This window comes from Thunnus maccoyii, chromosome 9 (genome assembly GCF_910596095.1).
Source record: "Thunnus maccoyii chromosome 9, fThuMac1.1, whole genome shotgun sequence".
Taxonomy (NCBI): domain Eukaryota; kingdom Metazoa; phylum Chordata; class Actinopteri; order Scombriformes; family Scombridae; genus Thunnus; species Thunnus maccoyii.
In genome coordinates, this window is record NC_056541.1 from 18,010,656 (window position 1) to 18,024,386 (window position 13,731).

Sequence of the window (13,731 nt, forward strand, 5' to 3'; positions counted from 1 at the left end):
CTGAAAGTCTTCCATTTTCTGTATCATTAATAATTTAATGCAGATATGATAATCCAGCAAAATATTTATGTGTGTGGTTCTTAGATAAGAACCAGAAAGTGATAGGCAAGAACATCATCGTTACAGTGAATTAAAGATTAGAAACAGTATGGTTACCAGATGGAAAACCCCAGACAGAGGGAGTCCATTCTCTAAACAGATTGTCACGGTGCCCTTAAGCAAAACAATTAACACCAGTTTGCTCCAGTGAAACTGCCCAGTAGCTGCTAATAGAAAATGTAGAGGATGTAAGATGTGCATAGCAGCTTTCAAGTGTAAACATCTCTAACCGTGACAGTGACATACCACACACGACATTATCGGTTATATTACTGGAAAAGAGCAATATTTTCTTTTTTTTTTACATTTCTACTGGTTCTTTCTCACAGTAGACACAATGGTACATACTGCTGATTTGTACTGGGGTACATCTCACAGATTGAGCTGGTATATCAAGAATGATTTAATTTACCTGTGTTACTCTTCTTTGATGAAGGAAATGAAGAAAGTATTTAGTGTTAGATGAAGTGTCCTTTTCTTAAATAATATATAAAATACTCCATTACAAGTTAAAGTCCTACATCACAAATGTCTCTTAAGTAAAAGTACATAAGCATTATTACAAAAATGTACTTAAGGTATCAAAAGTGAAAACACTCCATGCAGAAAAATGACCCCTGTACTGTTACACTATTATGTATTGGATTATTACTACTGACGCAATAATGTGTCAGTAGCATTTTACTGTTGCTGGTTGAGGTGGAGCCAATTTTAACTGTTTTATACTGTTTGGTAGTTTATTATACAGTTGATTTTATTTTATAAACTCATGTTTTGTATGTAAAATATTAGTCTGTAACCAGTAACCACAGCTATTAGATAAATGTAAGGGAGTAAAAAGTATAATGTTTCTCTGAATTGCAGCTGAGTAGAAGTAAAAAGTAGCATGAAATGAAAATACTCAAGTAAAGTACAAGTACCCTCAAGTTTGTACTTAGGTACAGTACTTGAGTAAATGTAATTACTGTAGTTACATTCCACCACTGGAAGTATTCATAATGACAAGTATGTAAGTAGCATATTAAATATGAGGCTGTGACCAAGTAAAAGATCTAAAAAGATGAAACTACAACAAAGATTTACTCCTCAGACATTATAAAATGCCTCATTTATTGCTTATTCATAACGTATCAAACAAACAGAGATAAAATTGAATCAACTGGTGATGTTTAGAGTGACGACAGTAAATTCTTACAAAATGTCTGATTGAATGTGGACTCCTTAGCACCGTATGGCAAAGCCACACATCACAGCTGACTGAGTTTTCCCATTGAATTTCAACTCTAACCTGTGAAATTCTCTCACTGTTTAACATCTGTTCAACAATGCATCCTCGTGCCTTCACATTAATATTCATGTTAAGTACATTTGGAACCACTTGAGAGTGCATTAGCTCTCAACCAGTGACCCTCCTCCTGAACTTTTGTCAACCTCTATCCTCTAGTTGCAGAGAATTCTCTAAATGGATTTAGTCTTAGCCCTGAGAAACTTTGACTTACACATTTTTGGGGGAAAGATGGTCACCAGGAAACCTACAGACAAAAGGTCAATCATGTAACTTTAAAGCAGTTGAAGTTGACAAAGTAATCAGTACTAAACTTAAGTGTCAACAGTGGTTATCTCACGTCCTGATACTTATCTACTCAGGTAGGAATGCAATGTGCTGCCAAACTCGCTCACTTAAGGCTGCTAATATTAACATTAGCATTTGCTGCTTAAACTACAGTATGTTTGGATTGTTAATTCTAACAAAGTAGTTCAATATCTGTGTTAATAGCATGGTAGCCACATCATTTTAAAAACAATGCTGATCCAACACTATCTGAAGTAACTAGCATGTTTCATGTTGACAGGCCGCGGAGCAGCTTTGTTTTGCTTTTTCAATATTTTTTATTCCCATTTGTATATTAAAAGAATTTAAACAGGGAATTACTCTGGGATTCCTCTTGCATAGTGATTTTCAAATTCAAATATGTTGGAAAACTGCACAAAACATCAGCGATTGGCAGCTTCAGTTCAAAAATATTGGAATCTGTATCTTTAAAAATCCTTATCGGTCGAACTCTACCTAAAAACAAAGCATGTTTATACAGCCCTGTGTCAGGTATTCATTCGGTCTAACACTTGACAGGTTAAAGCAACAGTACCAACTAATGAACGGTTACATTATTAACAACATACATGTTCTTCATTACTCTGTTTTGGTGATAAAAACAATTATCAAGTGTTTGACAAACAGGACTTCAAGTCTGACTGCACTTCCTAAATTATATCCAGGAAAAGAAAATAGTATAGTAGTATAAAACTCTATTTCGCTTGAGACTCATGATAAGTAAACACCTCACCAGATAGGTGATGATTTTCAGTTCCTTTTCACTACCAGAATTCAGATATCCCGTGAAGTTGTAGTCGGCACTGACAATAAAAGCAATGCAACGAGTGCAAGAAGCATCCAGTCAGTCCCACCTAGCTGAAGTAGAAAGTTGAGAGTAATCCCCAAGTCATCTGGCTAGGTCCACGAAGGCAGCGTTCCAAGCAAGATCAGTTTAGGTGTGAATAGTCCTTTCAATTAATGGGTGATTTGCTCTACAGACCAGCCTCCCAGAGGAAGAGATATGATGCACATCCAGATGGCTCTGCTGCACAAAGGTGCATACTTTGTGAAATGTACATCATTATTATCCCATCATTTTATCCTCACTAATCACTTCTGTCTTTCTTTATTGTATGGCAGTCTAGTAAAGCAGAAATAAGTAAATTTGTAAAAAAACAAATAAACAAAAAAACGTCCACATCCAGTCATACTGCTCACTGTGCTAGTGGATGTTCACAGGTCAGGTCAGGACACACCAGGCTCATCTGGGCTGTCAGAAGCGCGCCACAACTTTAATGTCCAAGCCACCAGCGCCACCTGAACCTGCCCCAGAGCCCTGAGCCTGGTTTGATCCCTGGCTCATCTGAATTTGGTGGAGGCCGTTGTTGAAACTGGCACAGAGCAGACTGGAGGAGTCGGTGGGAGCCAGAGCAATCAGTGGACCAGCGCCATCCAGAGACAATGTCCCTAAACAGACTGAACAGAGAAGAAGCCAAGGGATGGGAGAAGAAAGGTTGGAGGAGAGTTAGACACACAAAATGTGTCTGTGTCTGTTCCCATGTGTCTTTGTATTTGTCTTACTGTGTGTGTTACCTGCTGTGTTCTGGTCCCAGATTTTGACGGAGCTGTCATGGGAGGACGTTGCTACCTGAGCTGCGCCACCAGGAGGCGTAGGCAGAAACACACAGCTGGCTGTGGTCTGGAGATGGCCTCTGTACTCCACTACCTTACAGCCAGGCTGACGCAGGTCCCAGAGCTGGTAACACAGACATAACTCCACTGAGAACAAATGATAACGTCAGACTTTTACAAAGTGTCATCATGAGACAGTGGACACTTTTGAGATTGTGCCAAAAAAAATTCAAAATTGGGTTTTCATAGAGCTGGAGAAAAAAACTGACAGTAACGTAAGAAAACCCACCAATATATGTAATTTCTAACTTTCATGTATCTTATTTTTTTACTAGACTGTGTACTACAGAACCACTGGAAGCAAGTCAAATAGGTGCGCATGCACCAGATTAACATCTCCATATTTGCCTCTTTTAGAAGACACAGTTTAGACAGAAAACCGGTCTATACACAAGAGGAGCCCATAGTCCAAACCAGGGCCCAAACAGACTGCTAACTGGGGGACTCAAACCCTCAAGGGAAACCTTCAGAGACTGGGTGCACAAGGGTAATGGCCAATTGTTTTGTTTGATTTAATTTGGTGCCACAAGAAAGACAAAGAATTGGTATTAACTGAGTAGGCACCAGATTTCCTTCTTTACCAGTACATGATTTCAAACCTATAAAGCATATGACTGTATCAGCGAACTATATTCAAAACCACTCCAAAGCCCAAACACTCATTGTTGTTTTCTGTCATGTGAATTTTACCACTGTTCATGTTACAAAACACATTGTTTATTCCAGTAAAGCGTTGTCTAATATCCACTCAGTCAATCCCACTAAGTAGGCAACAAACCTCCAACAATCATCTGTACAACCACACCTATACAGGCAACAACCGCCTCTATACAAACACCTCCACCGGTCTCACCGTGGCTTCACAGCCCTGGCCTCCAAAGCCGTTGCTGCTGGACACCAAGTAGTTGCCATTTGGAGAAACGTCACAGTGGGTCTGGATGTATTGCTTGGCTGGAAAAGTATTGGTCACCTGCCATGCACGGCTGTCCCACACCCTGTGTACTCACACAAACATATTACTGTAGAAAAACACTCATTGTGTATGTATAGTTTTATACATGAAAATACAATTTTATCTAAAACACAAAGCAGAAGAGACACTGGTGGAAGTTAGAATCTGCAGAATTGTCTGTCATCTCAAATTTTAAAACTGGATAACATATCATCAAGAGTGAAGTCTCATTGGTTCATTACAGGGACAATCCCCAATTTAAGTCGAAACAAAATGAATGAAAATACTGCAGCAAAAACCACAAAAAGAGCCCAGGTTGATATGAGAAACTAAATTAAAATCAGCAGTTTAGACCTAATGGAACATCATCCATCTTTGCTGTAATACTTGCTGTAGAGGAGTGCTTCTTATGTTTTGTATCATAAGCGCTTTATTACTGACTGATTTCAGCAAAATACTGTACTGATAAAATTCAGTTGTATGAAATCTCCAGTGTGTCATTACAAAAGTAGAGAAGGAATTCACAGGTTCAACATGATTTATCTCTAACTAACAGTAGGCAGCATGAGGTCATGTCAGAGATAATGTATTCAGGGAGATTTTATCTGAGTGTAAAGAAGTGTAATCACTACAGCCTCCCACCTGTCCACTTATAATTACAACCATGCTGACATGCTGGTTTATCAACTAAAATTACATAAATCATATCACATGCAAGTATGAATGTTTCACTCAGGAGAATATGTGCGTTCTCCTTCTCACGTCACCTGTGAGAAAGAGAATGTACACAGGGACAATCCCAAGTTTTAATACTGCGTCCGGTATCACTGACCTTCTTTAAATGACAGCAGTAAATCACTGGCTAAAGTGTCGACAGTTGCATAATTTCATGTTTTCATGTGACCTACTGATTTGCATATGTCATGCTAAACATAGCCCGTCAGTCGCTTTTACTGGGTCATAATCAAGTAGTAGATAGAAAGCATGAAAACTCCAAAGGTAACAGCACAGAATTAGTTTATGAAAGGACAATAAACTAAACAAATGTCACAGCCAGCTGTGTACAAAGTGGATTTCCGCACCACTCCACTAAATTTGCTTTGTTACAGATGGCACATTTACACATCTACTGTAATGTATCATTTCTAGCTCTACATGCTTTGTATAGTTGTAGTAGCAAAATCTTTCTGTACCTTATGGTCTTATCCTCAGAGGTCTGGACTATAGAGGAACTGCCTGGCACCCAACACACATGAGTCACCTGGCCAGACGAGAGAGGAAAGTGGAAAAGTTTAGAGCCTGCAGGGTATGAACTCAGGAAGTAAAAGTCAGATTCAATGGCTTATTGATTTGATTATTTTTCATGCTTAGGTACACACCTGAGGCAAGTCAGCATGCTAGCAACTATTCTTAGCACAAGGCTGTGTACGCACAAAAATCACACACTACTACTCTCACCAGGTTTCTAGAAATGTTGTGTCTCTGTTCACATTTTGCTGATTCTATGTCCCACAGGCACATCCAGTTGTCACGGGAACCCGTGCACAGCTTTCTCCCTTCTGCAAACGTCAATAAAAGCAGTTCAACATCTTCAATGCAGATCAATAAACAGAAATATAGTATTTCAATGTGCATAAAATTACTAAATCACAGGCAAAAGCCTCTAAAGCCCCAGAAGTAGTTAAAAATTTCACTTGAAATATATGAACATAAAACATGAAAGAATTGTTCCCATTGCCTAAAACGTAAAAAAAAAAAAAAAAAAGTAATCAAAACATCTAAAATAAAAACATATTGTCCGGTCAAAGGTGATAATGGATGATATTTATTACAGCCTGCATATAAAACAGGTATCTTATTGATATTTTACTTCATCTTCTGTAGCAGCATCTTGAGTGATCAAGACAAGAGATCAGTTCAGATATTAACTTGTTGAGGAGTCTCTGTCACATTTAAATCTATACCCAGGAGTTTGAACAGTGAAGATCCTTACAAACATTGATGTAAGTGTCTTTGAAATGGTCATCCAACAGCTACCCCAAGGGTTTTGTTTGTTTGTTTGTTCTAGCAGTTTTTGTACATGCTTTTATACCACTTTTGCATATTTAATGCTGTGCTGACTGGCAGCCAATAAGAACACAGATATTTAACCAAATGTGTAGATGACTGTCTTCTGCAGAGGGAGGAGATGTGCTGTTGATGGCACTGTTGCTCCACTTTTTGTTTAATATTCATATTATTATTAATGAAATATTTCCAAAGCAACAATAATAAATATGGAGGAACTTGAGTTAGTGTATAACCATAAATAAATAGTAAGCTATTAGTTTTTAATAGTAAGTTATGCTTTGGGATAAATAACATGCAACCTGCAAACAGATAATGCAGAAAATTCTGTATTTTGGTATAATAAGTGGGTGAAGAGACTCAGTGTGTGTTTGTGTGTGTGTGTTTACTGTATATACCAGGACTGATAGCTACTCCATTGACCACCAACTCATGCCCACAAAATTCCTGAATAGGTTCGTCCCCCTGGTTTAGGTCCCACATCAGAACAGTCTTGTCCCGTGAGGCACTAAAGATCCATGTGCTGCCTGGATAACACACCACCTGGCAGAAAGATGGAGGTAGAATCAAGAGGAGACGAGAGGATACATGATATGTGAAATGTGTGACGGCTTTGAACAAGCGTCACACCTTTATCAGTTTGCACAAAAACACTATTGACGTTACCTTGGTAACCTCTCGGTTGTGACCCTGGAAGGACTGACACATCCGGCCTTGTTTCCAGTCATACACCACCACAGCCTAAAGGGGCACACACACACACGCACATACAATTCCCTTACATGCTGCATCTCACTGTGTATTACCTAAATAAAAATGTAAATTGGACAGTATTATGAGTCTTTTCCTTGTATAGGACATTTTACTGAGTTCTAGTTATTTGAAAACCATTACGCAAGACAAAAATTACTCCATAATAAATGCTGTACAGTGTATACATGAATTTACCTTGTCATTCCCACCAGAAACACACAGATCTGGGCTGAGATTGGTGACAGTGTTGACGGATCCTTGATGTGCAAGTTCATACTGTACCACCTGACTGTCAAAGGTGTTATCTGCCTTCTCCCCCTGAGATGCCCTGTACAGAAAAAACACCAGTAGTAAGGAAGCAATACACAAATCAAACATATACAGACATATTTTGTTATCAACAGAGAAACAATGACCTGATAAAATTTTCTTTTTTATTTTCTCCAATATCAACGCTAGTGAAAGTAAGAGATTTTAATGTTAAATTTATCTCTGTATTATTCCGACATTATGTTCCTTTACAGGTTGAAATTGAAAAACTAACCTCCTTAACATCAATAAGTGGAATTAAAACAATCTTACAAATTACCTGTTGCACCATTTGTTGATGATACTTGCCATGTTGACATACTAAATATTCTAATACTACACAATATATGCTACAATGATCTTCATAGTACCGATATCTCCCGCCAATTTCAATAATCACAAAGAAAAAGAAAAATATTTTCTCACAGATTTTTTACTTTCTTTGTTTCTAGAGATTTTCCTGGAGCTGTGTCCCTCCCTAAGCACAATTAATATATTTAAGTACATCTTCCATTTCATTTGTGCATTATATTGCAGACAGTAATCATCATAACCACACCCCAAAATCTAAGGCTTTTAGGATGCATAATGACATCTTTAATAATACTTTCTTTTGATATTTTTCTTGTGTTAATGGGCTACATACTCAAAGCCTGCTTTGAATCCATATGTAATATGAAACAAGGACATGGAAAGTGTTTTCAGCAGTACACGCCTCACCTGTAGAGCTCAGACCTCTTGCGAAATTTGCTCTGTAGTTTGCCCATGTCTGCCTAGGTACCTGCAACCACACTGATACACAGAGACACAGAATCCTGGTTTCTCAGGGGCTTTATGTCTTTCCATCCTTGTTGTACCTGTTGATGCTGAGGAGCAATGGCTTAAGTCTATTTGCAACCCTACAAAGCCAAATACTTTACAAGAGTTCAGTAGCTCAGTAAGTGAAACTCTATAATCACATTAAGCTTGAAAAAGCAACAGCATAGTGCATGTTCCAACGTATATCATTACCATTAACCAGCTGTTATGATACATAATTCAGATTGAAACCTCAATGCTTTAACTGAAAAAGTTGAAAAGCTTTGCTTGCAGCCTGGTTGATTTTTTCAAAGTGTATTTTGGAGCAAATGTGTCATTGTATAATGTATATTAGGATCATGCTCTGATTACTTTCTTTTCCATGACAATTAAATTATGCAAAATAAAGGCTCAACTACATATAATCTCACATCCAATTTAAGTAGTCTGTTAAAACGAAACTATCATGCATAAAGGTAAAAGAGACTAATGTGCAAAGTTAGATTAAACCACTAAATAAACCACACGTTCCCATGCAAACACACAGCAAAGCTGCTCACTCGTTCCTGCCGTACTCCCCCAACAAGCGACAGGAAGGAGAGGGCGAAAATCCTATTAGAGCCGCATCATTACTGTCACAAGGAATTAGTCACTCGAAAACACCTGCTATGAACTGTGCTGGCAATCATTATGTAACAACAGCAAGGGATTTTCACCAGAGTTACTAATGGTCAAAAAAAAATAGTGGGTGAGTGGTGGTACACAGTCCTGGAGAGAAATGAAGTGAGGTTTCTTATCTTACCTGTCACTGGCAGGCGTGGTCGCTATGTGATGCTGAGGATGTGTGGCTAGCTCGCTAGCATGCTAACTAATCTTTATCGGTCATGCCAAGATAGATGCAATGCACTAACAGCACCAAAACATGAATGTACAAACGTCAAAACTTGGTAAAGCCGTTGACGAAACGACCGAGAATCGTTTCCCGCAATTTGCCATGATAGTAAGCTCTGCTAACTGCGTGGGGAAAGTGCACAAAAGTGTCTTCTAACTACAACCGACCCATCCCTCTCCCCGTAGCGACCATGGAGCGACGCTTTCTCGTAGCTAGGCAAGGACGCGGTCACGTGACATGGGGCAGGAAGTAGTCCAAAGTGTTTTATCTTCCAAAATAAAAGTCTGTGTTTTTCTTTGATTGTTTTGTTTTGTTTATTTTTAGGGAAAAAATACAATTTATTGTTAAATATCTTACTGTGTATATTTTTATTGAATTGAATCTAGAACATTCAATACATATGCACTGTTTTTATAGGGATGTGTCCAAGGTGAATAAGTATAACTATTCATCTTTAATTTTTTTTATACATATGATGAAATCACTCAAGTGGAGAAGGTTTTATGTGGTGATGGGATTTATATCTATGAAAAAGTGATTTAATTATTGTCTGTCTTGTTTATTCCTCCATTGGCACATCTACACTCATGCCAGAATTAACCTGGGACACTGGGGCCTTCCCTGGACTCCAAATTAAGAGAATGCCCCTGAAGAGCTACACTGTAAAATTATTTCCCATTACCCTGAGGGATAAATAAGTTCATCTATGTCATTCAGAGATATCTGCACATGAGCAATGTTCACTGACACAGGTAAATTGTGGAATAAAATCCTGCTGTTCTGTAATTGTATGTCTAAATTAACCTCATTTGTTTCCTCCTAGTTTAATGGCTGAACCTTTCTTTAGCAGATTTCATCAACAATCCCTCAGTCCTCATGCAGCTCAAAGTGATAAAATGTTGCAAGGAATATGCTCTTTTTTGGTTGAAATGAAAGTCTAAAATAAACATATTATGAGTCTATTAGATCATTTACATGGTTTTCAACTTGATGAAAAATAACTGAGGTGATACATGGTTTTCAGCTATTAGCATGGCACATTTGCTCAAAGGGGAATCTCTACTTTAAACAAGATTATGCTGAGCAACACATGACAGGTGAAAGTGTTACTGACCTGTGGCTGAATGTCACTCTAGAGAACCGCTTGGTTGCCCTTCATTACAGTCACAGATTGACATGGCTCCCCAAGCTGCAAATCTGGGACGAATCAGACAGGTCCCTGGACAGGTAACATTAATTCTACTAGAACTGTTTAACAGTTTTTCTTTTTATATTTTCACGTGTTTCATTCAAGGTCTAATTTTTTGCCAGTTTGGTGGATACAGACAGGAAAGATAAGACCGGCATACAGGGGTTAGCACGTAGTAGTTTTAAACAAGTGCACTGAATGCAATTAAGCACTGAGTCACTGTCATGTCCCCATTTAAATGGTCTAAATGGGCCACTTAGTTAGGTTACAATCAACATGGCTCAATACCTATGTGAGATGACCTCAATTGAAACTTTTTTGTTTACAAAGAATTGTTTAAGCAAGTAGGACATCTGTAAAACTTGCAAATTACTGTTTTTCAGTCATTTTATGACAAAGTAAGGTCATTATAAACCAAACATGTTATCTCAATGAATAGTACTTTCCAAATTTGAGTATGTAGGACTATTGCAGTTACATATTTCAGTACTAGTACTATCTCCTATGCTCACTGGAGACAGTAATACAACCCCTATTTTTGTGCCTTCCTCTTACAAAAATAGGGGTCTGTTAGGGTGCCCATGATAATGAATTATTTTATATTAACTAGTGTAATGTGTCTTCTTGACTTGCTTTTATTTGCAGTACTTCACTTACTATAATATGTGCAGTAAGGCAAAACAAAAGCAACTCATATGTGTCTTCACTTCACTATAACCCCTGTCTCAGACTTGAACGTGACAAATTCCATTTGCCTCACCAAACGCTGTCACGAGAACAGTAGAAATCTATGTCACACACTGCAGAAAGCACCAATATCATCCTGTAGATCTTTTATGATGCTGTTAAAAAATCATGAACTTTGCTCTGAGAATGCCCAATATCTCATGTGACTAGGACTTATGTTTCCATTTTCTGTAGTGGTGTATGGCTTTGTCCATGACACTTAAAAAAAAAGAAGCAAAGCAGTGCAGAGAAATTATGTGTCACTGAATCAGTATTACAGGTGGAACACAGCATGTGACCAACCAAGGAACAAATCTGGAAGGCTTTCAGACAGGCCTTAAACACAAAAGCCTTTAAACCAAAACTGGCCAATAAAGCAGGTCAGCGCTCGTTCTACAGCGGCATGCGTCTGAGTGGGATCCAAATGAGAAATTCAATGTCGCTTGGGACCCAAGCTCATTACTGTTCTCATTACTGGTAGGGCTCAAGAAGTCCACTGTAGGCCTACGACCCACTTAAAACCCAACCCCAAAACAAAACAGCTTACACAATATTGTGTTGACTTATGATTGAGTTTTCTTTCCATAATGAGTGGGTAATGATAATGTTTAGTTGCGGAAAAGGCGGTAACACAAGGCTACATTTACTGATAACACTATAAACACTGGCACAGGCAAGAACAGTGGGGAGGATCATAATGGAACAACTGAAGACATGTGATATGCCTCTAACATCCATCTATCCATCCATCCACTTATCATTTCATCAGTCTGTAAGTGTGTGGGCCTATTGTTGGAATAATATGACTAACAACTGCTTCATCTCTCCAGTTTGTTAAAGGCCTTCAGCTCAGATGATTTAACAGTTACAATGGGTGGATACAATTAAAGACACTTACATTAATGTACTCTCATTGACTGCAATAAGTAATACATTTATGAACTACACAATATTCTGTTTTTGTTGAGGTACAGACTCAAATCTACATGACGTTGCCAGTTTATCAAATACACTAGCTAAAAGTAATGCAGTCTAATACAAATTTCCTGCATATTTGGTGTTTGTCAGAGAGAGTTCTGCATTTTGAAGATGTCTTTACGATATAAAAAAGTCCAAAACAACATGTCGATCAATGTTTCAAAAAGCCCAAGATGACATCCTTAAATGTTTTGTTTTGTCCTGACCAACCATCCACAACCCAAAGATATTCAGTTTGTTATCACAGAGGACTAAAGAAACCAGAGAATATTTACATTTTCAGAAGCTGGAATCAGAGAATTGACAACTAATCAATTCATTGACTAATCATCACAGCTCTAGATCTAACAGTTAGATGGGGGTTAGTAGAATTAATCTGCAGTCTAAAACTATCGTTCTGAAACAGCACGTTCCAATCTCAATAAAAATAGAACATAATCATTCATAAAGGGACATTTTACTGCATTGCTATTGGATTACATCAAGGTAAAGCTTTTACTATCATGGCCTCCATAGGTGGTCATCATGCAGTCACTGCCATGCCCCAAAAAAATAAGTTGTATTGCAAAAGAGCAATAGGTAAAGAAATGCTTAATTAGTACTCAGTTCTGTCAGCACTAAAACTCAATTGCACCTTATTGTCCTCAGTCTGTCAGTGCTGAACTTCCCTTGCTGTCTGCTGTCACCTGTCGCCAGTCTTCGCCTCATGTACCTGTAAACATGTTTTATTGTGATTTTGCCTTTATTGTGTCAGCCTGATTTATGTATTTTATATACTGTGCATGATTTTTATGTCTGCGCTTCTGCTTTGCATACTTCAGATAGTGTCAATGTGGTCTCATTACATCCATATTTGTACTAACAATATCTCTCATTGTATTGTTTTGCATGTCTTATATTATGAGCCTCTGTGTTTTATGTTTTAACTAGTACCTGACAATGTTGTATAAGGGTGTCCTGAATGATCTGTGTTGACATTAATATTCTGTTTTCTTCTTCTTATGGTTCTGTCTTCTGTTTTTAGGGTGACTCTGTAACATCTGTCCAGATGAAAAATAGCTTCTTGGCTAACTCCGGCTCATTCACAACGTTTATTAAAGCGCACTGTCTCTGTTAAATAAACCAGCAAATAAATAAGTAAATACTTTAGCTGTTTCCCATTAAAATAGGCTATATACAGCATGTTTACTGATGTTACTCCTCACTGTGACTTTATCCCACAGCATCAGCACAAAAGCAAACTTTAAGAGGAACTGTCCTGCCCATAGAGATATGAGCTCAGCTTTGTCCATTCATACACATTTTCTATTCCACAGGTTGGGGGGTATAAATAAATACTTGTATGGCGTTTTTGTTTTTTTTTGTTTGACGTGACACTCCCCCCTTGTCGATGGGAGGCCGACGTCACCCTGCCAGCGGAGGAGCGGATGGCCTCTGTAATAAAAATACATGAAGAGAATTGAGGAAAAGGAGAAGATTGGCCGGGAGGGGGGAGAAAGCAACAAACACGGGCGGTTTTTATTCCTCTTCTCTATCCTCCCGCTGTTGAACCATGGACGTGAACCGGGATATGCTTTTCGTCGCCGCGTCGAGGGGCTCCGGCTGAAACGCTGTGTTATGTGTGCTTTTCTTTGTTTTTTTGGAGCAGACAGACAGAGATAACTGTACTGTATCCCAGCCTA

The 13,731-nt window shown here is 38.3% G+C and overlaps 1 protein-coding gene across 1 annotated transcript; it reads right to left on the reverse strand.

The window, feature by feature from the left end:
* Nucleotides 1–1,177: 1,177 nt before the first annotated feature.
* Nucleotides 1,178–9,384, reverse strand: wdr31 (WD repeat domain 31). Its single transcript, XM_042422428.1, has 10 exons — nt 9,067–9,384; nt 8,187–8,258; nt 7,353–7,485; nt 7,071–7,145; nt 6,803–6,947; nt 5,796–5,896; nt 5,531–5,598; nt 4,239–4,380; nt 3,287–3,449; nt 1,178–3,169 (listed from the first exon to the last, which is right to left on the reverse strand). The coding sequence occupies exons 2-10, from the start codon at nt 8,231–8,233 to the stop codon at nt 2,967–2,969; spliced, it is 1,077 nt and encodes a 358-aa protein (XP_042278362.1). The 5' UTR covers nt 8,234–8,258; nt 9,067–9,384; the 3' UTR covers nt 1,178–2,966.
* Nucleotides 9,385–13,731: the final 4,347 nt, after the last annotated feature.